General features: G+C 43.7%; 1 protein-coding gene across 1 annotated transcript; it reads right to left on the bottom strand.

Annotated features, from left to right (window-relative positions):
• Positions 1–11164: 11164 nt before the first annotated feature.
• Positions 11165–21901, bottom strand: LOC116504989 (G-protein coupled receptor 54-like). The gene is made up of 5 exons (XM_032212280.1): positions 21325–21901; positions 16149–16273; positions 15669–15804; positions 14275–14513; positions 11165–11558 (listed from the first exon to the last, which is right to left on the bottom strand). The coding sequence occupies exons 1-5, from the start codon at positions 21629–21631 to the stop codon at positions 11199–11201; spliced, it is 1167 nt and encodes a 388-aa protein (XP_032068171.1). The 5' UTR covers positions 21632–21901; the 3' UTR covers positions 11165–11198.
• Positions 21902–23969: the final 2068 nt, after the last annotated feature.

Here is a 23969-nt window from a genome sequence, read left to right as displayed (position 1 = left end):
ACCACTGCCTACTGAGGCTTGACTTCCGGAGGCCAAACCCCCACCGTAGGGAGGAGGAACCGACCAGGTGGTTCCGCCCCAGGCGACTTATGGACCCATTGAGGTTCCAGACGGAGCTTGGGGTAATTCCCGACACTCTCGCCCACAGTTCGGCGGAGACTCTGGTTGCCGCCTGGCATTCGGCGGCGTCGGAGTCTCTTGACCGGATTGCGCCACTACGGCCCCTCCGGGTCAGCGGATCCCGGAGACCTCCTTGGTTCACCGAGGAACTCCGGGAGAAGAAGCGCCGGAGGAGACGCCTAGAGCACCTGTGGAGGTCCGATAAGTCCGAGGAGAACCGAGCACTTTTGACTACCTGCAACAAGGATTACATCCGGGCACTAAGAGTTGCCAAAAGAACGCATATCTCCGCCTTGGTAGCGTCCGCCGAATCACGCCCAGCCGCCCTGTTTAGGATCACCCGCTCCCTCCTTAATAGGAGGGATGCGGGAGACCCCTTGCAGGGTAGGGCTGAGGACTATGCCCAGTTCTTGGCGGACAAAGTTGCTCGGTTTCGTTCGGACTTGGACTCCACCGCCGTAGATCCGGCCGAGACACAGGGGGATTACTTGGTAAACCATCTCTGGGTTGAGTTCCAGGATGTTGCCTCTGGGGATGTGGACAAGGCCATTCGAGCTGTAAGTGCCTCCACCTGTATTCTGGACCTGTGTCCCTCCTGGCTGGTTGCCAACAGCAGGGAGGTGACACATGGCTGGATCCAGGCAGTCGTGACCGCCTCCCTTCGGGAGGGGCACTTCCCCGCCGCACTTAAGACGGCGGTGGTGAGACCCCTCCTGAAGAAACCATCCTTGGATCCAGCCATTTTAAACAACTATCGTCCTGTCTCCAACCTCCCCTTTATTGGGAAGGTTGTCGAGAAGGTGGTGGCCTTCCAGCTTCAACGGGCCTTGGAGGAAGCTAGCTATCTTGACCCCTTCCAGTCCGGCTTCAGACCCGGTTACAGCACTGAAACCGCTTTGGTCGCATTGACCGATGATCTCTGGAGGGCCAGAGATGGAGGCCATGCGTCCATCCTGGTTCTCCTTGACCTCTCAGCGGCTTTCGATACCATCGACCATGGTATCCTTCTGCGACAACTGCGGGAGGTGGGGGGTGGGAGGCACTGTTTTGCAGTGGTTCTCCTCCTACTTCTCGGACAGGTCGCAGTCGGTGTTGGTCGGGGGGCAGAGATCGTCCCTGAGGCCCCTAACATATGGGGTGCCGCAGGGTTCGGTCTTATCCCCCCTACTATTTAACATTTACATGAAACCGCTGGGCGAGATCATCCGGAGGCACGGGATAAAATACCATCAATATGCGGACGATACACAACTGTATCTGTCCGCCCCGTGCCAACTCAATGAAGCGGTGGACGTGATGAACCGGGGTCTTGAGGCCATTAAGGACTGGATGAGCGCTAACAAACTGGTACTCAACCCGGACAAGACCGAGTGGCTGTTGTGTTTCCCTCCCAACAATTTGGCTGACATTCCAACACTCAGGCTGGGGGGTCAAATTTTATACCCCTCAGATAGGGTCCGTAATCTAGGAGTCCTCCTGGATCCACAGCTGACTTTTAACCATCAGTTGTCGGCTGTGACCAGGGGGGCATTTGCCCAGGTTCGCCTGGTCCGCCAGTTACGGCCCTACCTGAACCGGGAGGCTCTCACAACAGTCACTCGAGCCCTTGTGATCTCTAGGCTGGAATACTGCAATGGGCTCTACATGGGGTTGCCCTTGAAGTGCATCCGGCGACTGCAGTTAGTCCAGAATGCAGCCGCGCGAGTGATAGTGGGCGCACCGCGGTTCGCCCACATTACACCCATCCTCCGCGAGCTGCACTGGCTACCTGTCGATCTCCGGGTGCGCTTCAGGGTATTGATGACCACCTTTAAAGCACTCCATGGTAGTGGATCTGGGTACTTGAGAGACCGCCTTCTGCCGATTACCTCCCTTCGACCGATTAGATTTAGATTTAGATTAGATTTTTTAGATTTATTATAATTTATAGGCCGCCCTTTTCCCTGAGGGGACTCAGGGCGGCTTACAAAAACACGGGAAAGGGGGTACAAAGACAAAAAGCATAAGACAGTACATAATATTAAAAAATAGAGCACAACATTCATTCATCATTCGGGAGGGGACGAACTAAGATTTTTATCCCCAGGCCTGACGGGATAGCCAGATCTTAAGGGCCGTGCGGAAGGCCTGGGCGGTGGTGAGGGTGCGGATCTCCACGGGGAGATTGTTCCATAGCGTCGGAGCTGCAACTGAGAAGGCTCTCCTCCGCGTAGTCGCCAGTCGGCACTGACTGGCGGATGGAATTCGGAGGAGGCCTACCCTGTGCGATCTGATGGGACGCAGGGAGGTAATTGGCAGAAGGCGGTCTCTCAAATAGCCAGATCCACTACCATGGAGCGCTTTGTGAGTGGTAAGTAGGACCTTGAAGTGCACCCGGAGACCAACAGGTAGCCAGCGCAGCTCACGGAGGATCGGTGTTATGTGGGCGAACCGTGGTGCGCCCACGATCACTCGCGCGGCCGCATTCTGGACTAGCTGAAGTTGCCGGATGCTCTTCAAGGGCAGCCCCATGTAGAGCACGTTGCAGTATTCCAGCCTGGAGATCACAAGGGCTCGAGTGACTGTTGTGAGGGCCTCCCTGTTCAGGTAGGGCCGCAACTGGCGCATCAGGCGAACCTGAGCAAATGCCCCCCTGGTCACAGCTGACAAATGATGGTCGAAACTCAGCTGTGGGTCCAGGAGGACTCCCAAGTTGCGGACCCTGTCTGAGGGGTATAAATTTTGTCCCCCCAGCCTGATTGATGGAACATTAGCCAAATTATTGGGAGGAAAACACAACAGCCACTCGGTCTTTTCCGGGTTGAGCACCAGTTTGTTAGCTCTCATCCAGTCTTTGACAGCCTCAAGGCCTCGGTTCATCACTTCCACCGCTTCATTGAGTTGGCACGGGGCGGACAGATACAACTGTGTATCGTCCGCATATTGGTGGTATTTTATCCCGTGCCTCCGAATGATCTCGCCCAGCGGTTTCATGTATATGTTAAATAGTAGGGGGGATAAGACCAAACCCTGCGGCACCCCACAAGTAAGGGGCCTCGGGGACGATCTCTGCCCCCCCACCAACACCGACTGCGACCTGTCTGAGAGGTAGGAGGAGAACCACTGCAGAACAGTGCCGCCCACCCCCACCTCCCGCAGTCGTCGCAGAAGGATACCATGGTCGATGGTATCGAAAGCCGCTGAGAGGTCAAGGAGAACCAGGATGGACGCATGGCCTCCATCTCTGGCTCTCCAGAGATCATCGGTCAATGCGACCAAAGCGGTTTCTGTGCTGTAACCGGGCCTGAAGCCAGACTGGAAGGGGTCAAGATAGTTAGCTTCCTCCAAGGTACGCTGAAGCTGGAGAGCCACCACCTTCTCAACAACCTTCCCCACAAAGGGGAGGTTGGAGACTGGACGGTAGTTGTTAAGAATTGCTGGATCCAAGGACGGTTTCTTCAGGAGGGGTCTCACCACCGCCGCCTTCAACGCGGTGGGGAGATGCCCCTCCCGAAGAGAGGTGGTAACAACCGCCTGGATCCAGCCTCGTGTCACCTCACTGCTGCTGGCAACCAGCCAGGAGGGACACGGGTCCAGAATACAGGTGGAGGCGCTCACAGCTCGCATAGCCTTGTCCACATCCCCGGAGGCAACATTAGATCGCACAGATTGGGCCTCCTCCGGATTCCATCTGCCAGTCAATGTCGACTGGCGACTACACGGAGGAGAGCCTTTTCTGTTGCAGCTCCGACCCTGTGGAACGATCTCCCCGTTGAGATTCGTACCCTCACCACCATCCAGACCTTCCGCACGGCCCTTAAGACCTGGCTCTCCCAGCAGGCCTGGGGATAAGTTTTTAAATTACCCGCCCGAGTGTTGACTGTTGAATGCAAGTTGGTGTTTTATTATCTATCTTGTTTACTCACTGTTTGTCTTGTATTATTGCACCCCCTTCCCGTGATTGTAAGCCGCCCTGAGTCCCCTCAGGGAGAAGGGCGGCCTATAAATCATAATAAATGTCTTAAATGTCTTCAGGGAAGCTCCTGAAGCCTCCAGAAGCCTTAGGGAAGCTCCTGAAGCCTCCAGAAGCTTTAGGGAAGCTCCTGAAGCCTCCAGAAGACCTCCGGGGGGTGGGGGGAGGTTGTTTTTGCCCTCCCCAGGTGTCCTAAAAAGCCTCTGGAGCCTGAGGAGGATGAAAAAAGCATGCAAAAAATGGTGGGAACACTGGTCGTGCACCCATACGCACTGGAGTCATGTGCATAGCATTATGGGTGTGGCATGCCTGTGCATGACCCCCCCGTGCTCCCCTTGCTTTTGGCACACGAGCCACAAAAGGTTCACCATCACTGGTCTATACTCTGGTGGTTTGAGCCCTACCATAGCGTTACAGGGTGAGCTCCCATCACGTGCTTTCTCTCCTGCCAACTTAGCAGTTTGAAAGCTTATAAATGGAAGTAGATAAATAGGTACCACTTCAGTGGGAAGTACCATTCCCTGTTTCATCGTCATGCTGTGGCATTATGTCATGCTGGCCACATGACCTGCTTGCCTTCCATTTTTCAAACTTTGAATTTGGAAAGTCTCAGCACCATGTTTTGAAAGTAATCCTGTGTGATTTCAGTTCTTCTCCTTTTGCTGTTTGCAGCTGAAAATGTTCCTTGGTGGCCAAAGGTTTCTTGTAAAATATGCTTGTTTATTTTTGTTATAGGTAAGGGATATGCAAATGAAGAGAATGGCTCAAATTCTGGCTGGACTGTTAAAAATAATACAAAATGAGAAGTATTAGCTTGTACAATGATGGATTGGATATAGATGAAAAAGAAAGACTTAGAAAATGAAAGCTTGTTTGATACTGAAATCTCCTGTAGAACAAAATTAGGAATACATGTATAATAAAATAGGAAAAGCTCAGAAAACACTCTATACCCTTTTGACAATAAAGAACTCCCAAGAATTCCAATCAAAGAATTTTTAACAGTTGAGCTGGAGCCGTCTAGATTCCTTTCATAGTATTGTATCGTTGCCTAAAGTCCTACACAGGCAGATCAAGTAAATACTCTCTCCTGTAATTACTACTATAGTTATGAAGATATTGGAGAAGTGCTTGAATCTGAGGGGTGAGCAGAACAGGATCTTCAATCAGCAAATCACAATCAAAAGTTTGTAAAAATCACTGAATATATGATTTATAAATCTTTGAAAAACTGAAGATTTACAGGTCAATTTGAATGGCAAATGTAAACTTCTCATAACAGGAATCAAAGGGAGTAAAATATCCATCTTTAATGAAACTCAAATTATATACTCTCTGAAAGTTTAGATATTAATGAATAGTCCGTCTTTGAACTGGTCAGTTAAGATTTCATCCCAGTCCTAAACCCCAGTAAAGCCAGGACATCCTACTCTGAGTACTTAACCAGGGGTGGGCTTCAAAATTTTTAGCAAGGGGTTCTCTGGCTGGTTGCTGAGTGGGCATGGTCATAGTGGGTGTGGCTTAGTCAAACTCCTGCACCATGGTGGAGTGGGACATTTTTGCCCTCCCCGGGGTTCTGGAGGCTTTCCCTGAGCCTCTAGGAGGGCAAAAAATGGCCTCCCCAAGCTCTGGAGGCCAGAAATGGGCTTGTTTCCAGCCTTCCTGAATTTCCGGTACACCCGTTTTTTGCCGTCCTACAGCCTCTGTGCACGCCCTGCACTTACCTGCATCCAAAATGGGCCGCATGGGGACTCCTAGGAGGAGTGGGGTGGGGTGGCCAGGGCCAGCCAGGAGTGGCATTTGGGGGTTCTCCGAACTGCAGAGAATCTTAGCTAGAGATTCTTGCAAACCCCCAGCAGCCCACATATAGAGGCAACTTATTTTGTAATTGGTGATTACTTGATTTATAGAACTTCTAAGTTAGACTTATCTCATAAACCTGGCAGTTGCTAAAGGTCAGGTGTTCTGCAAAAGGAGGAGGGCTCTTGTTTCCTTTTTTGCCCAATGCTAGGGATAAAGCTTGTTTCTAAAATGTTTTTGGCTGATGGCAGATTAATTCACACAGGCGGATTCTGTGAACTTTTATTAATCAATAACTCATACATGCATAGATGTATTGTATGCATAGATGTATTGCATAGAAAGCATTCAAAGTAATCAAGTGGGGGAAATGAGACCATTGAAATAAATGGCCAAAACTCATTGGTAGGTAAGCAAACAAACAAGCGAAAAGGGAAGTTAGAGCCAAGGGGAGACTGCTGAATATTGCAACTCAATACAGGTCAGTGGGTCAATACATTCTACTCAAGACTGGCCAATGAGAAATTCCTTTGGTATTACAGGTCTGTATAAATTACACTGACCAAGAAAGGTAGCAGGTTTGATTCCCATCATATTTGTCAGGCAGAAAGAGAAGAGTTCAGGTGAGAAAGCTTCAGACATACAGAAGGTGAGCTGATTCTTATGTTTTTGCTCTTGCTGTGAAATTTTGGAATTCTTAGGCTGTTAGTGTACTGTATATTTACTCCCAGTGTACTGCAGTTACTTAACTTTGTTCAGGGTGTTGCTAATCTGTTCTCTGGCTGTTTCAAAGAAAAGCTGACTCTTCAGTCTAATTGAAATAAGTGAACATTGCTGTGGATTCCCTGTGAGTTATGAACCCATGAATTGCTGGTAGTACTCTTACATGATTCAGAAATGATTTTGAAGAAGTGGTCCAAAACAGCAAATAAAGGAAAAGGACAATAAACGAAAGAGAAAAGGAGGGAGGGAGAAATCATGTGATGATGGGGATGAGATGGGTCACTCAAATCATGGAAATGCAGGACATCTTCTACCAGTTAACATTCCGACTTCCAACTCCACTGCACTTCCCAGTTTGCTTTCAGCAATGTTGCTAATGCTTCTGAAGCTTGGTGTCCAACTAAATGCTATCGACCATGGCCTACTACCTCTGCTCACTCCACCCTTTCCTGTTTCCATTGAGGTATTTTCCACTTGGTTTTCATCTCTATGCATACATTTGTGCCCTCAGTTCTCTCAGTCAGGCCAACCTTGGCAACTTGAAGACTTGTGGACTTCAACTCCCATAATGCCTTGCTAGCCATGCTGGTTGGGAATTCTGGGAGTTGAAGTCCACAAGTCTTCAAGCTGCCAAGTTTGGAGACCCCTGCCCTAGTGATTGGAATATTTCAGTTGGTTTCAGGAATATTTCAGCCAATTGGGTTGTGGCACTGACAAAATAATCATTTCTGAAATAATGAGGTGAAAACATGGGGTTTCTTCCTGTAGGAAAGCATATTTATGATAGGTTTCAGTACAGTAATTGTCAATTTTGCTTTTCAGTTTCACTGGGTTTCCTGTCCTAGTTTCCTGGTCAGCTGAAGTGATAGGCCATATTCTTGGTCTTTGTCCTCTGTTGGTTGCCTTAGAAACTGTAAAATCTAACAGTCATATTGGCTAATGGCAGCTCATGTCCTGCTACTGATAGAATGATAGAGGTGGGCAATTTAATGATAGGTGAACTACTGTGAAATCAGTGGAAATGCCATTTCGGGGCTCATTAGGTGGAAAGAGGAAAGGCTTCAGCAGTAAGCACTTCATAGCAAGGCTCATGTTAAATGTATTGAAACTGGGGGAAAGGAAGAAAATATTGATTTTAAGTATATTTGTTGGGCTTTCCACTCTTACATTTATAACAGCTCCACATATTAGTGTTCCTGAACAATTATTCCATGTGGTTATAGAAGATACTGAATGAAAGAGAGACATATGATTTCTTCAAGCAACCACATAACCAATGTGGTCTAGTAGTAAAGCATCCATCTCTCATCTTAACCTACTTCATAGGGCTGTTGTAAGAATTGCATAGTAAACCAGCAGAGTGTCTGGAAATCCTCAGAGCTAAAAATGTGAATTATTCTCTTTTCTGCTTTTTTTAAACCACCTATTTAGCCAAGGTTTAGTGGGTTGGATAAGAGGTTTTTTTCCTATTTTCTTCTTTGACTTTGGGGGAGTAAGGCAGATTTGCAGGCAGAAAATCTCCAATTTCTATTCTCCTTATACTGTGGTTTGTTTTGTATGCCCTTTTGTGAACATCCACAAATCTTTTTTTTAAAAAAATCATGCATCCCTGAAGAAACAATTATGTAGGTAGAATAATGGCACCGTAGGAGTATAATCCTGAGAGATGGGCTGACTTCTTCCATAAAGAAATATGCTCTGTGTTTTTTTCGGTCAGTTATCAAGCCAATACAGACGCTTTTTAATTTTCTTCTTCTATTCTTCCTCTCAGAGAGTATCTGAGAGCAAAGGTGCACTTTGCTGATAGTGTGCACTTAATGAGCTTCAGTGTACCTGAATAAGGCAGCAAGATTGCTGATTATTATTAGAAGAAGGAATATTTTGGTGTCACATTGGTGTGTACAGAACATTACTGAAACTCTAGAGATTTCTTTCACAAAGTCATCTACCATCCCTTTTGTGATCTTATCTTTATAAAAACAGTGCCATAAATATTAATATTGCATGTTTCTTCAGGGCCAGGGTAAACAGATCTGCCTGATCAATGTTACATTAAAAAAAAACCCTTGCCATTACCTAAAATAATCAGCTACAATAATTCATATATGTTATGGCAGCTGTAAGCAATCACACATCAAGAGACATATATGTTGTTGAAAGATCCAGGTGAATCTATCATGAAGGCTACATCCAGGGGTGGGCTTCAAAAATTTCAGCAATGGGTTCTCTGCCTGGTTGCTGGGTGGGTGTGGCCATGGTGGGCAAGGCCTACTCGGCCTCCTGCACCATGGGAGGGGAGTGTTTTCACCTTCTCCAGGCTCTGGAGACCTTCCTCGAGCCTCTGGGAGGGTGAAAACTGCCTTCCCCAGCCTCTGGAGGCCTCCGGAGGTCAGAAACGGGCCCATTTCCAGTCTTCTGGAACGTCCAGGAGGCCTGGTTTCCCCCCTCCCCGAGCATCATCACACTGCACTTACCTCGCATCCAAAACGGGACGGTGGAGACTCCTGGGAGAAGTGGGGCAAGGTGGGAAGGGCGGGGTGTGGTGGGAGGGGCCAGCCAGGGGTGGGATTTGGAAATTCTCCAAACCAGCCATAACGTTAGCTACGGGTACTCCTGAACCCGGGTGAATCTGTAGCAGCCCACCCCTGGCTCTGTGTGTATTACCATGCTGACAAGAATGAGGGGCTACCTGAAGTCCCTTCTTATCATGGGCAACCATCATGGAAATAAATCTCAGTGAATAGAACAGGGAAGGATGGAATTCTGATTATTCTTACTGGGGAGGGTTTTTTTTAAATTTAATATCTACTTTCACTGCTCAAGGAATTCCCATCAGATTGAAATGTTTGTATTTTATAAAGAAAGGGAATCTGAGACAATTGAATGTTAATGGATGAATATATCTAAGCTTTAAGAAAGGTTCAACCATCATTCACGTAAACATGAATTCTCAAACAATAAATATAAAAAGTGGGGAGGTGAGGCGAAAAGAAAATAAACTGCCTGGTGAATTACCAGCTTGTTCAAAAGCATAGTATCCCTAGCAAAGGGTGACTGTTGACATCAGAAAATATGAGTCATGGGGAGGCAAGTGGAAAGGAGAAATGATTACATTGTGGATTGATGTATGTGGGGAGAGTCAGAAATTATTTAACGTTCTGTTCCCCACAACAATTATTTGTTGTCAAGGAACTTATTCAAGTCATGTGTTGCAGTAGTTTGAGTGAGTGTACACTGTGCAAAGTTGTCCCTGCTCACTGACAAGCTGGCCAGAGTCATGTGGAAAATCTTCCTGGCTTAATGCAGTCACTACTAATTACTATGTTATCATCTGGACACTTTGTGAGCCAGACCAAGGTCTCTATTAAAAGTAAGAGAAGGAAGGAGACGGAAAAAAAACTAAGAACAGTGTGCAGTCTGGAAAGAACATTTCTTGTATTCAGCAATAGAGTCTAGGAAAGCTGGCTTCCATTCATTTCTCAACTGCCAGGGACTTAGATGCAACTGGAGAACTCTCTCTTGGTCCACACCTGTCTTCTTGTCCTGTGGTTGGGATGTTTGAAGAAGATGGATACGTCCTGAAACTTGTCATATGGTCAGAGTAGTAAATGTCTTGGGATAATCTATCAAGGATATTCCTTATAAGTAAGCCTCATGTATGCACATGCACAAACTCCCAAGGTTAGAGCACTATAGAGAGATTGACCCCCCTGTTTTTTAAACACAGGTCTAACACAGTTTTAGAGAGAGAAAACTCATGTCTGCAAGGAGGCCATATAACAAATATTTCAAGCAATATCAGTGAAATATTATGTGGGCAAATGCTTCTGTGATAGCAGCCAGGTGTATATTTGCTCTTACAACCCAAGAATCTGTCCCATCTGTGTTCCAGACTGAGATAAGATGGGGAAACCTGAGTTTAGTCTACTTAGGGAACCTAGTCAAATGTTAGCATGTTGATTGAATCAGGCCATCATCTTTTCGCATGGGATAGTTTGTTTTGGCTGTTTGGATTAGTGGTTAAAAATAGAAAATAATAACATTATGTCACTAATAGATATTAAATATTAACACTGTGTGGGTTGGTTAAACAGGGATGCATCTTAACTGCCATTGGATCAACGATGTGTCTTTTGAATGATCGTAATCTGTTGTTTTATTATCATTTTAAACTGCTATTTTTTTTAAAAAAACAAACCTTTGAATCTCAATAAACCTCAAGGAAAAAAATCAGTTTCAAAAATTTTATTTTTACATTTTATAGCCAGAGAATGGATGAATCCATGTTGTACGGGACCTGTATTCCAAAGATGACTATGAACACAAAACAGTAGGCAAGCTTCTGCCAGCATTGAAACCTAATACAGCAGTGATTCCTGAAGCCTTTTAAATTGAAATTCACAATGAATAATATGGAATCCCTAATTCTTATCATTATGGAATTTACTTAGCCTAGAATGCAGAAAATTCTTCTTCGTGTAGGTGGTACGGAGGAAATTACCTTTCATATATGGCTGAGTCAGTAACCACCTCACTTTTAACATATCAGTGGGAATATCCTTTCTCTGGAAGGAAGCCAGCCAAGTTCTCCTCACACCAGAAGCTAGGTCTCTTCCGTTATAAATTTCATCTCTGCGTTATGGGAGCCTGAATGCATGCCATTGTCCCGTATACGCTGGCGGAAGAGGAAGGGGAACGCCTTCTTGAAGGATTTGCGGAAACTGTCTCCCATGAAAGCATAAACAATAGGGTTGAGGGAAGAGTTAGCATATGACATGCAATTAGCCCACGTCTTAATCTTATAGGTTTCATAGTTCGCCTGGAAATGGAGATAGAAGCCCTGAAAAAGCAGGTAGAACTGGATAGGACCCCAGCAAATGGCAAAAAGAAGTACGATCACTACAACCATCTTGGAAATCTTAGCTCGCATGGCAGCTGAGCGCTCAGAGAGATGTTGCACTTGCTGGAAATGAACAGAAAACACACATGAACAGTATTTATGGAGAGTGTGCCAGTTGAACAGCCAGGCTAATTGGGGGGGGAAGATGTACTTGTTTCAGATTCAGGAGGAAGACAATGGCAATTTTAGACAGTCATTTTAATATTTATTATTTTAATTGTAAGCTGCCCAGAGTCACTTTGCAGAGTGAGGTGGGTGGCGTACAAATTGTATAAATACATAATATAAAATATCCCAATTTTTTAGAACATGTACCTTTGGAGAGGTATTTTTCAAAGAAAGGTAAATGATGGAATCTCAGGGAAATGCAAGGGACTCAGCCGGCCTTTTATAGCTATTTTGATACTCTGCGCATGCTGGATATCTCTGCCCAGATTTCTGGCACATTACAAAGTGTTTGGAAGTGGCTTGCTAATATCTTCTTCAAGGGCTGATCCAGACCCACCCATCTGGATTTTGCGATTCTACAGAAGGACTAGGATTCATGGCAGAGATGGGTTCCTACCAGTTCGCACCTATTCGGTAGAACCGGTTCGTCAAATCTACCGAACCGGTTAGAAGAGGTTCCACCAGTGGACCCGGAAAGCAGGCCACACCTACAGAAGAGGTTCCAAAATTTTTTGAAACCCACCACTGATTCATGGTCTCCTGATTTATAATCCAGAACTTTTAACCAGTAACCAATCTGGCTATGGTTTTTTGGGGGGGAGGGAGGATATTATTTGCTTATCCTTACATTGACAGTTCCTTTACTTATCATTTTATATTCACTTTTTCTTCCATTTTCCCACTTATTACAATTTTTTCTTCCTGAATTTTCCCACAGGTGTAGAGACCTTTAAGGGAAGGGAGATCAACTGAGTAATTTAAAATTTAATTTAATAATTTAATTTAATAATTTAATTTAATAATTTAATTTAATAATTTAATTTAATAATTTAATTTAATAATTTAATTTAATAATTTAATTTAATAATTTAATTTAATAATTTAATAATTTAATAATTTGATTTAATAATTTAATTTAATAATTTAATTTAATAATTTAATTTAATAATTTAATTTAATAATTTGATTTAATAATTTAATTTAATAATTTAATTTAATAATTTAATTTACTTCTTGGGTAAAAATGATTGGGAATAAAACAAACTAAGCATACCTTAATTTTTTGTGCTCCATGTTAGGATTATAATTCTAACGGTTGTGTTGGCAATATATAAATCATGTAACAATCTTGTATCTGTTTCTTTAAATCATACTGTAAAATGTGATTGGGTGCTGTTTTCCTCAATCGGCAATAAGAGGGAGCCAGAATGACTGTTAGCTCCCTCTCTTGTTTCGTTAGATGCTGGGCTGATCTGATCTGATCTGAGTGCCGTGTACTATTGTAAGTTTTGCAACTGCTAGCAAGCTTTGTGTACCGAACTGATTATATGTTACTGGACTATGTTATTTGGATTATCCCTTAACTGAAAGACATTGATGACTGACTGTCTTATCCGTGTATGACTTGGACTGTTTGATGGACTCTGATACCTCTATTTCCCATAAAAGTAAAAGCCTATTTAAACTGCAGTGTCTCTGTATGCTAGTTTGTGTGTTCTCCAACACAACTCTCACAACGCTTCGCTGAACGTACTCGCTCTCCCAACGGGGAGCTTATCTAACACTCCATTACCGATAGAGAATTTGAGAATTCAGAACACATAGGAATTCAATCTTTTGGTGAAAGACATTATATAAACAGTTGAAGAAGACAAAATGAAAATTGATGAACCCAAATATTGCATGCCAAGTCCACAGAACCTTATATATTTTCAGATAAGATTTCAGCAATTTAGGAACATACAAAAATATGTCTGTTTTGCCAGGTATTTTAAATTGATGATGAAATGAAATAAGAAAAAAATTCTTTGTTTATCAAATATCAATCCTGTCCATCATACTTGCATGACTCTGGGTATTAACAAACAAAACAGTAAAATCATATAAAAGCCATAGTTAAAAACATAATTAAAAACCATATTAAACCAAACATTTTTAACAACTGCGAAGTTAAAAGGCAGAGGGAGCACCTTCAATCCACCAACCACCCCCAGGGTTGCATGAACCTCTTAGATCCTCTGGCCATTTGGTAGAGCTAGATTTTAATGTTCTTCTAGAAGGCCAGGAGAGTGTGGACCGGCCACTGGGGCAAGCTGTTCCATAAGGTGGGGACAACAGCAGGGAAAACTCCCTTCCTAGACCACACCAGTCAAAGTTCTTTAACCAATGGGGTTATATTTGATTAAATATTATTTTATTCTTAATTAAAATTAATATATTAGTTATTATAAATGAAGGTATGATTTATTAGGCATTTATGAGTCACAGCAAACCTGTTTATGATTTATCAGGCTCCTAGTTAACCTTAAGGTTAATTACGTGCAAAGTAGCTTAATTACCAAAATATGTTGCATGATTGAAGAAAATGATTTCAACTCTCTCCAAAACTTAGTCCACATATTGGCAACGGCATGAAATTTATTCTGGTGACATTAAACAATGTATGGGAGAGAACAGGTTTTCAACTTTTCTCTCAGATTTCTTTTTTCTTTTTAACATTTGTTTAAATTACCTGAACTGGGACTTTGTTTATGCACATACAGGATACTGCAGGAGCTATAAAAATATATATATCTAACAACCGAAGTACGATTTCTTTCTATTATCTTACCTGGTAATTATGGTCTACTGGTTCAACCACAGGACGTCCAATGCGCTTGAGCATGACGGTGTAGCAGAAGCAAATAGTGAGAAGTGGCAATAGATAAACACCCAGGAAAGTGTAGAGGATAAAGCTGCGCTCCTGGCTCTTGCTTGTGAAAGCTTCAATGCAGTAGGTACGTAGACCATACCAGTAGCCATTTTCAGTACGATGATAGATAGCCATGGGCAAGGAGAGAATGAAGGAACCTGGAGGTCATAGAGACAGAACTCACAATCTTTGGATGAGAACTCTAAATCCTTGAATTTAGAAAACAAGCTCTACAGAGACTTGAGAAAAACTAGGATAATGATCCTATATCTTGGAAAGGAGAACAGTGGATGGGATGGATGGATGGATGGATGCTTAGATATGTGGGTGAATATGGTTGCTGATTTACTAATAGAGATAAAAATTAGTCCTTGCAGTTTTCTTGGCAAGATTTAAAAAATAGTTTGTCATGATTCTTCCTAGTGTTCAGAGAACGTGACTGGCTGGAGGTCACCTGCTGGCTAAGTAGGCCTAGAACTCATAGTCGTCTGGTTCCTAGCCTGGTGCCTTAACCACTACACCACACTGGCTCTCATATATAATAGAGGTAATGGAGAATATTTTTGAAAATGGTGTTCAAAGCATTTATAAACCTAGCCCAGAGACCGAAGGATGAAAAGAGAGGAAACTGAAATATGACCATATTCAAAAATCCATCAAATGTTTATCTTTGCCATGACAGTCAAACCACTTGAAGTTTAAACAATCTAAAGATAATGGTTATCAAAGATTATTTTAAGCTTACACACAGTACTATTAGTTAAAGTAATATTTATTAAATTATTTTCATATAGTAAAAGTTTGAGGATTGATAAAAAAACCTGAAACTTCATGAAGGGGTTGATGAACTGAAAGGCTTGGAGACCGCTGATTTACAGAAAATTAGGTGGATAGGTCAGCAGAAGGTAAGTCTTAGATTCTGATGTCAAAAGATGATGATTTATTAAACTTATATGCGGTCCAACTTGCAATGAGACTGGAAGATTAGTCATTTGAAGTGATATAATGGCTTCAAAAGTTAGGATATTTGACTCATCTTGATTTTTATTCATGCTGCTTATTTTACACACACACACACACACACACACACACACGTATTTCAAAGTAATAGTAACACTATTTACATTTCCTTTTCTTCTAACCTCACTTCTTCATTAAATAAGCAACTCCAGAAATTATCAGGCTAATCCCAAGGAAAGTCTAGATGTGTCATACATGGGTTTGGTCCCCCTTCCACCTCAAGCTAATAGCCTCCTCTTTTTCCAGAGGTATAAGTGCTCGTAGATTTTGCAGACACCCCTCCCCCCACTTACCAATCCAAATAGCAAAGCTGATGGACATGGCTACCTGGGGAGTTCGATAACGCAATGACTGCAGTGGGTACAGTGTAGCATAGCAGCGGTCCACACTCATAGCCATCAGAGTAATGCAGGTGGCCTGGACAGTCACCTGGTGAGAAGACAAAGCATGTGGTGAAGACACCGAAACCTAAATTCACCCTTCAGCTGCTTGTGCACCTCCTTTTCCTCTTTAAAGTGAGAACAGCACTATTTGCATTCAGCGTGAATAGTTTATAGTCCCTGCAGATCTATAATAGCTTAAGAAGGGTGTTGGGAAAATGTAAACACCCTGTGGGTTGCCTGTCCTCGCATATACCTATGTTCTTGGCACCATATACAGAAATTAAATTAAAATTTATGCACTTCATATCGTCAATTTTACACGTTGGGGATTAAAATAAAATTATAGATAAGGTAGATAATAACATTATAATATAGATAATTCAAGCTCACCTGCTGTAAATAGTTGACAAATTTGCACATAAAGTCGCCAAACACCCAGCTGGGCAAGGGATAGAGAGTGGCAGTGAAAGGAACACAGCACACTAAGAATATGATGTCAGTGGTAGCCAAATTTGCTGTGAAAGACACAAATAAGAGACAGGATGCTTTTGAAATGTGGATTTAAAGATGGCTGCTTAGTATAAGCTGGGTTGAAAAATCAGAAATGAGGGCGTGATAAGCAAAGGGTACATCATCAAAACCATTAAAAAGCAAAAGTTAGAATATTTTGGACATGTGATGCAACACTTAGAAAAATACACCATACTTCACTTAATCCTCCAGGAAAAGATTGAAGGCAAGCAAGGTCCAGGCAGAAGAAGAACATCATGGTTTCAAAATCTAAGGGACTGATTTGGACAAAAGTCAACAGCACTTTTTTGTGCAACTATTGATAAAAATAGCATCGCCAACATGATTGCCAATGTCCGATGATAGATATGGCACAAGAAGACAAAGGTAGACAAACTTGCTGTGAAAGACACAAAGTTGAGATCAGCTTTGGCATAAGGTTAGCTGAGACAAGTAATGTCAACCAGCTTCCCTGATCCAAGTCTTAAAGTTCTGTCTAACACAGTGGGTTCCCAATATGGAGCCTCCGCCCCACACATAGGCAATTTGATTTTTAATGGGGGCAATTTGAACCTTGTTTAAACCAGGCTTTAGGCTTCCTCCACGTGGGTAGAGTTCACTTTAGAATTATATGTCACACGGGGTGGGGGCATCCGGATTTCAGAGATGCTTAGGTGGGGCATGGCCAAAAAAGGTTGGAAACCACTGGTCTAACACAATGGATTCCTCTTTGTCTGGGCCTCAAGAGAAAAAGTGCTGTAGAGATCACACTAACCCATATGTCCCTCCTCCTGACTTCTATCGTTGTTGGTTCATGTTCTCCACCGGATTTTGAAATGCAGCACTTCAGCCCACATTTTGGAATCATCAGTGCCTTAATATTCCAGAAGAAAGGGGCATCTGATTAAGTATTCTTGCTGAATATCCAGCCTAGAAAGTTTCCTTTTAACATTTATTTATCTTTGTCTATTTCTTGCATTTTATTTTCATCTCCTTATCAATACATGCCTAAGGTGGTTTAAAGTCATTTTAGAAGTTCTGGGGTTAAGATATTTGCTTTTCCCCTTTAAGTACATAACTGGTCATGGCAGTTTTTCCTCTGAATGAGACATGGTGTGCTTCGCCAACTACTGGTATTTGGTTGATGGTATGATCCAGGGGATCCCAAGTGGGTGGGATCAGCACTACATCTCTAGACTACCAGTTGATATGGGAAATATCATTCCATCACCTCCAGTCAATTGATATAGACCTTCAGGGCTATTCAGCTTTGAGCAATGTGAAAGTTCAAATCTTTCTCATTCAAACCCCCATTTGGATCAGCTTGAGTAGTCAGTGTCCAAGGGATTGGAAGGAGAAAGAGTATAGAAAGAGTGTTCTTTTTCTGCTGCTTCATGGCATATGTCTCCTTATCCAGTCACCTGCTTTCAGACTGCTTTGGAGTATGGATTACCCACTCTGAGAGGATGGGAGGAGAAGAAGAGGGAAACGGTTCTTGACCTGCCAGACAGTGATGGATATCAAAAATTTTTAGAACTACTTCTGTAGGTGTGTCATGGCTTTCTGGCCATGTGACTGGGTGGGAGTGGCTTGCCAGCCATGTGACAGGGTGGGAGTGGCTTGCCAGCCATGTGATTGAGTGGGAGTGGCTTGGCAGTCATGTGACTGGGTGGGCGTGGCCAACTTGTCAAATGTGGTGAAATTCACTTAACAATGCTCTTGCTTAGCAACAAAAATGTTGGCTCAGAAACCAGGAGACTATGAGTTCTAGGCCAGTCTTTGGAAAGCTGCCTAGGTAACTTTGGACCAGTCTCTCTCAGCCCATACCAGTGGTAGGTTTCAAAATTTTTTAGAACCTCTTCTGTAGGTGTGGCCTGCTTTGTGGGAGTGGCTTGCCAGCCATGTGACTGGGTGGGCATGGCCAACTTGTCAAATATGGTGAAACTCACTTAACAACACTCTTGCTTAGCAACCAAAATGTTGGCACAGAAACTCTGGCATTTGAAGCATGCAAGTCTTAAAGCTGTCAAGTTACAAGACCCTTGCACCCCTAACTCTTTAGAAAAAAAACCCGAGGAATGTTCAAGCTTTAAGACTTGTGGACTTCAACTCCCAGAATTCCTCCTCCACTCATGTTGGCTCAGGAACTCTGGCATTGAAGTGTGCAAGTATTAAAGTTGTCAAGTTACAAGACCCTTGTACTCCTAACCCTTTAGAAAAAACCCCAGGGATGTTCAAACTTGACAGCTTTAAGACTTTAAGGTTTAGATAGGACTCTTATAGGCGGGCAGGGCGATTGGTGAGCCAGCCAATCAGTGAGCGGCAGGCGGGGCAAGCATGGTGCGGGGGGACGGAGCTGGAACCAGTTCTAAACAGCATGGTAGATTTGTGGAACCTCTTCTATAGAAGAGGTTAGAACTGGCAGGAACCCATCCTGAGGTGGCATAGTGGTTAGGGTGCAGTACTGCAGGCCACTTCAGCTGACTGTTATCTGCAGTTCAGCGGTTCTAATCTCACCGGTTCAAGGTTGACTCAGCCTTCCATCTTTCCGAGGTGGGTAAAATGAGGACCCAGACTGTGGGGGTGATATGCTGACTCTGTAAACCGCTTAGAAAGGGCTGAAAGCCCTATGAAGCGGTATATAAGTCTAACTGCTATTGCTATTGCTATTGCTATCCCTGCTGCCAGATCACTTATCTCACAAAGCTGATCTCTGGGGCTGGAGACCTAATGGGTTAAGAATCAGATCCCACCTCCCCCTGCCACCTGATTCCCAAACAGGGACAAATGGCAGGAGAAGAATGGTAATAAGCTCTTTGACTTTCTCTTGCCATTTCTTCTCGTCCTACAATTGGCTGCCACAGCTCATGCAAAATCAGGAGTGACTTTTGACAGACAACTAAACCTCTTAAAGCTCACCTGATTCCCAGATTCAGCCCTCAACCCAGAATGACTGGTCTCATTTCCCATTGGTTGAAATATTTATTCAGAGTAGAAGAAGCAAAATTGGGGTGATTCAGTCAATCCTGTTCCTTAAGTTTCCCTTTTCACAGTAAATGAAGGCAGAAACACTTAGCAGCTTCCAAGAGTGGGCAGCAATAGGGCAGCAAAATTTGTAATTTGTAATTTTTTACCCTCTGAAGGACTAATAGATTATACTTTAAGTGAGCTGTGGATGAGGAACCCAAAATACCGTATGGCGGTACCAACGCCTACAAGTGTCATCGTATTTAATGCAATGCCACACTTAGGTTAGAACAGAGAATATTTGATGAAAATCATCTGGATTCAAGTCCTAATTTCAGAGAATGATTACACAAAAGGGGCAAATTATGTGCACCAAGGTTCTAATAGGGATGGAAAGTGGACTGAGATTAACTCTGAAAGAGGAAGCATACAGCTTTTGTCTAGACTAAGTATGCATACCTTTTTCATAATGTGAAATTATTTACATAGAATGGCATGCATAATAATGCCAGATCAACTACTAGGGATACAATACAGACTACCTCACTTCTTCTGATGCATATGGTTGCCCAGCTTTGTGAGCTACAATAGACTAAACCAAGAGTGAGGAACTTGGTTCCACCACAAAATCGCGGAGGACAAAATCGCACTCGACGAAAGCGCACATTTGACGTCATCACAGCGCGACGAAAACATCGCGCTGTGATAGAAAAATGTAAAAATAAAGCTAAAACCTTACCCTAACCCCCCCAAACCTAACCCTAAACCTAACCCTAAACCTAACCCTTAACCTAACCCTAAATCTAACCCTAAACCTAACCGTTAACGTAACGCTAAACCTAACGCTAACCTTTAACCTAACGCTAAACCTAACGCTAATGCTGTAAACCTGACCCTAACCCTTAACCTAACCCTAACCCTAAACCTAACCCTTACCTTTATGTGAATCGGCTTGCTTTAATTTTAATTCAATTTTTAATTTTTTTCGTCGCGTTGTGATGACGTCACATGCGCGCTTTCGTCGAGTGCGATTTTGTCCTCCGCGCTTTTGACGGGTCACGAGGAACTTATGGCTCTCTGTGAAACATTGAATTTCTATTCCCATCAGCCCCAGCTATTGTGGCTAAATAATGATGAAAGCTGGAAATTGTAGCACAAGTTTCCCAATATCTTATGAATTAGGTGTGTCATATGAATGTGCCAGAGCTTGGGAACAATAATATTTTTTAACCCAGCTTATCTGAACGTATTGTAAATAGCTTTGGAATGGCCATCATCTTAATATAGTCAGAATACAGAATAACATTTGGACAGGAACTTAGAGGTCTTCTAGTCCACCCCCCTGCTCAAGCCATGCTGGACAAAAGGCTGTCCAATCTCTTCTTAAAAGCCTCCAGTGTTGTAGCAACCACATCTTGAAAACACTTGAAAAATGCATTGAGGAATATACTGGTTTGCATTAATTTCTGATTGGTAAAATCTACCTATCTACCTACCTACCTACCTTTAAAGTTACAACACACTGTGGATTTTTACCTGGCAACTGCTGAGGAACTTAAAGAGCAACACATCAGTGTAACCTGGAAATGCAGTAAGGATGTGTTTTTATTTTTAAAAAAGGAAGTATTTTAACCATTTTTCTGTGAAATCATTAAATGTAATCAATGCTAATATTTTAAAACACTCTATCTACAACTCAGAGCAAGTGACAAGCAATATAGCTCCTGTTTCCAATATTTCACACAAATTTAATGCATTAGGTATGAACTTCACTGTACACAGTTGATTGTAACGTTACAATCAACTGGTGTTATAAGTAGGAATTTGTACGTCTTAATTGTTCATTTAAATAGTCTTGATGGAAGTTGACTGGACAGAGTGAGAACCTAGGTCTAAAACCCTATCAGATTCTAAGGTTCTAGATCCCAGCTAAGGCAGAACCTGCAACAGAAGTGCTACAAGATTCTTTTTTGCCCCTCATTTGACAATATATCGAAGAAAGTATGTTAGCTGACTCTGCCGGCCTTGCAACCAGCTGGGTTCCAAGTGAGGTCTGCTACCGCTGAGTGGGGGCATGGGGCTCACTCACCAATGTAGAAGTTTGTGGCTGTGCGCATCTGGCGATGCTTGCTGATGACATAGATGACCAGGCCGTTCCCCACCAGACCCAGCAACATGATGAGGGCGTAAAAGAGCGGCACCAGCCAAGCATCGGTCAGAAATGGGGGCGAGGTCTCCTCTCCGCTGTGGTTAAAGATCCAGGACTGCGTCCCGAGCTGGAAGGCACCTGCTGCTTTCTTAGGCTTGGTGCTGATGGGGTCACTCTGCGGGGCTACGGTGGGCTCGTCCATCCAGCTGCCCCAGGAGGCCTCGGAAGGCAGGGGCGCCGCAGCCATACGCAGGGGCAGCAGAGGGCTAGCTCCACACCGGAGCAGCCCTGCTTCCAAGCGACGCGCGGCTGCGAGATCCTCAGTTTCAGCAACTGAGATCGTCTCTGAAATCGGAGCAGGACCGGCCAGGCAGCTCCTTCCTCCTTCGACAACCGGGAGTCTCAATCTCTTCTTAGTGGAAGAGATGCGCGATGCGTCTAGTAGTCCCGCCGCTAAGGCAGCCGGCTGCCCAAAGTAGAGACGGGAAGCCTGCCCTCCCCTTCAGGGAGCCTGCCCTCCCGGTTCAGGACACGGTTAGCAAAAGCCGCTTTCCCCGGTTGCTTCTGGTGCCTCCCTGCTCTCTACTGCAGCCGCCGCAATCGCCAGAGTTAGGCTTGCGGGCGCAATGAGCGGAGAAGCGCATCTTCCAGGATGCGCCGAGCCTGCGGGACTCTTGGCATAGTCCGCCCAAGCGCAGCATCCCGGACTTTTTCTAAGAGGCTCCCACGGCTGAACTTAAGGAAGAGCGGCGCCAAGAGCGGCTTTGATTGGCTCCCGAGGACGCTGCCGCAAGCGGCCGACAGATGGAAAAGGTTCATTGCCGAAGATAGTCTGCTTGGCGGTAGCCCCAAAGAATTAAGGCTCGACGGAAAGCCGAGTTAGCAGGAGAAATAACCTGCCCCTCTGCAAGTTCCCCTGGTTTTGCGGGGGGTCCCTGCAGTTCCTAGAGGAGAACGGGAAGACCTAAAGGTTGGGAGTGGCTTGCCTCAGTGGGCGGGGGTCCTGCTTACTTGGGTGAGTGAGGCTGCTCAAACTCTTATAACTCCCCCGTGTAATTCAAGAAATACTTGGAGGGCTGCAGGTGGTCCAGACCAGGGATCACTAACCTTTCGGACCTCAGGGACCACTAAATTCATAATTTTAAATCCCGCTGACCACTAATACGAATTTTTTTAAAAACATAAATAGTATTTAGTGCAATATAAAAAAAAGACAATACGCAGGGGATATTTACTAAGTTGGAGGAGGGATGTTGGATGATTGTACATGTATACTGCTATTTTTTCTTTTTTTATGTATATTGAAATGGAATTATAAATACCATCAACACAAAAGGGATTTTGCTCAGAAGCTGAAATACACCAAGTGAATTAGAGGAAGAGTGGGAAGCAGAGGAGAGAAGAAAGATAGGGAGAGAGGGATACGAGAGAGAGTGAAGGGGGAAGATGAGGTGTATAAGGAGGAGTGGTAAGGGGAGAGAGGAGAAGGAGAAAGGAAGGGGAAGTAGAGTAGGAAATGATGGAAGGAAGACAGAATGTAGAAAGGGGGAGGAGAGAAGGGGAAGAAAGTGTCGGATAAGGTATAAATATGGTGTATGAAGAGCAGAAGAGCCAATAACTGGGTTTTTCTTTTTTTCCCTTCCTTGGCAGTTGATGGTAAGATGAATTGATGTAAGTACTTAATAATACAACTTGATATAGACTATGTAATAGTATACATGTGATTATATGCTATGAAAATGAAAAATAAAACTTTTATGTAAAAAAAATGACAATAGTTTTTCTGCGGACTACCAAAATTTTCTCACGGACCACCAGCTGGTGACTGCTGGTCTAGATGATGTGGTGGATATTGTTCTATCTCCCTTCCATTCCTTTGCAACAGGAAGTAACAACCAAGTAGGTCCGACTGTAGCTAAAGAACTGGTAGTTGTGATTTCACATTCCTGTGTATATAGTAATAATATGGCTATCAAATATCTGTCAGACTACCCCACCTTTTTTACATAAATGATATGAAGTTGTATAGAAAAACACCATCTGAAATAGAATCACTGCTCAACACTGCCCAGATTTATAGCCAAGATACTACCATAGAGTTTGGACAAGTGTGCCACCCTTGCCATCGACAGGGGGGAAAATAATGAACATTGACTGTATCAAGATGCTCTGGGGAAATAATATCTTGTGTCTGGATCAAGAAGATTGTTACAAATATTTGAGCATCCTTGAAGCTGACAACATGAAGCACGTTAAAGTCAAGAAGACAGACTAAAAGTCAATATATCATGAAAGTGAAGAACAAAAAATCCAGACCCAGGGGAGGAAATACCGTTAACACCTGGACAATTCCAATCATTAGATGGAATAGCCAACTGGAGTCAAATAGAACTAAAAGCCCTGGACAAAAAGATCAGAAAAATAATGACAATGAATCAAGCCCTTTAGTCACAAAGCAACGTTGACAGCTTTACTAGAGACAGTTTTGCCTAGTGGTTAAGGCACCAGGCTAGAAACCAGGAGACTATGAGTTCCAGGCCAGTTTTTTGGCATGAAAGCTGCCTGGTTAACTTTGGACCAATCTC

Source organism: Thamnophis elegans, chromosome 2 (genome assembly GCF_009769535.1).
Source record: "Thamnophis elegans isolate rThaEle1 chromosome 2, rThaEle1.pri, whole genome shotgun sequence".
Lineage (NCBI taxonomy): Eukaryota > Metazoa > Chordata > Lepidosauria > Squamata > Colubridae > Thamnophis > Thamnophis elegans.
Note: the sequence above shows the minus strand (reverse complement) of the source record. Positions and strands in the feature narration are given on the sequence as shown.

Bases quoted from the DNA above. Each gene is read 5' to 3' on its own strand.
- LOC116504989 (XM_032212280.1), bottom strand. From the start codon at position 21,631: ATGGCTGCGGCGCCCCTGCCTTCCGAGGCCTCCTGGGGCAGCTGGATG. The intron at 16,274-21,324 runs GTGAGTGAGCCC...TGTCTTTCACAG, and splicing joins AGCCACAAACTTCTACATTG to CAAATTTGGCTACCACTGAC. The intron at 11,559-14,274 runs GTAAGATAATAG...GTTCATTTCCAG, and splicing joins CAGTAGACCATAATTACCAG to CAAGTGCAACATCTCTCTGA.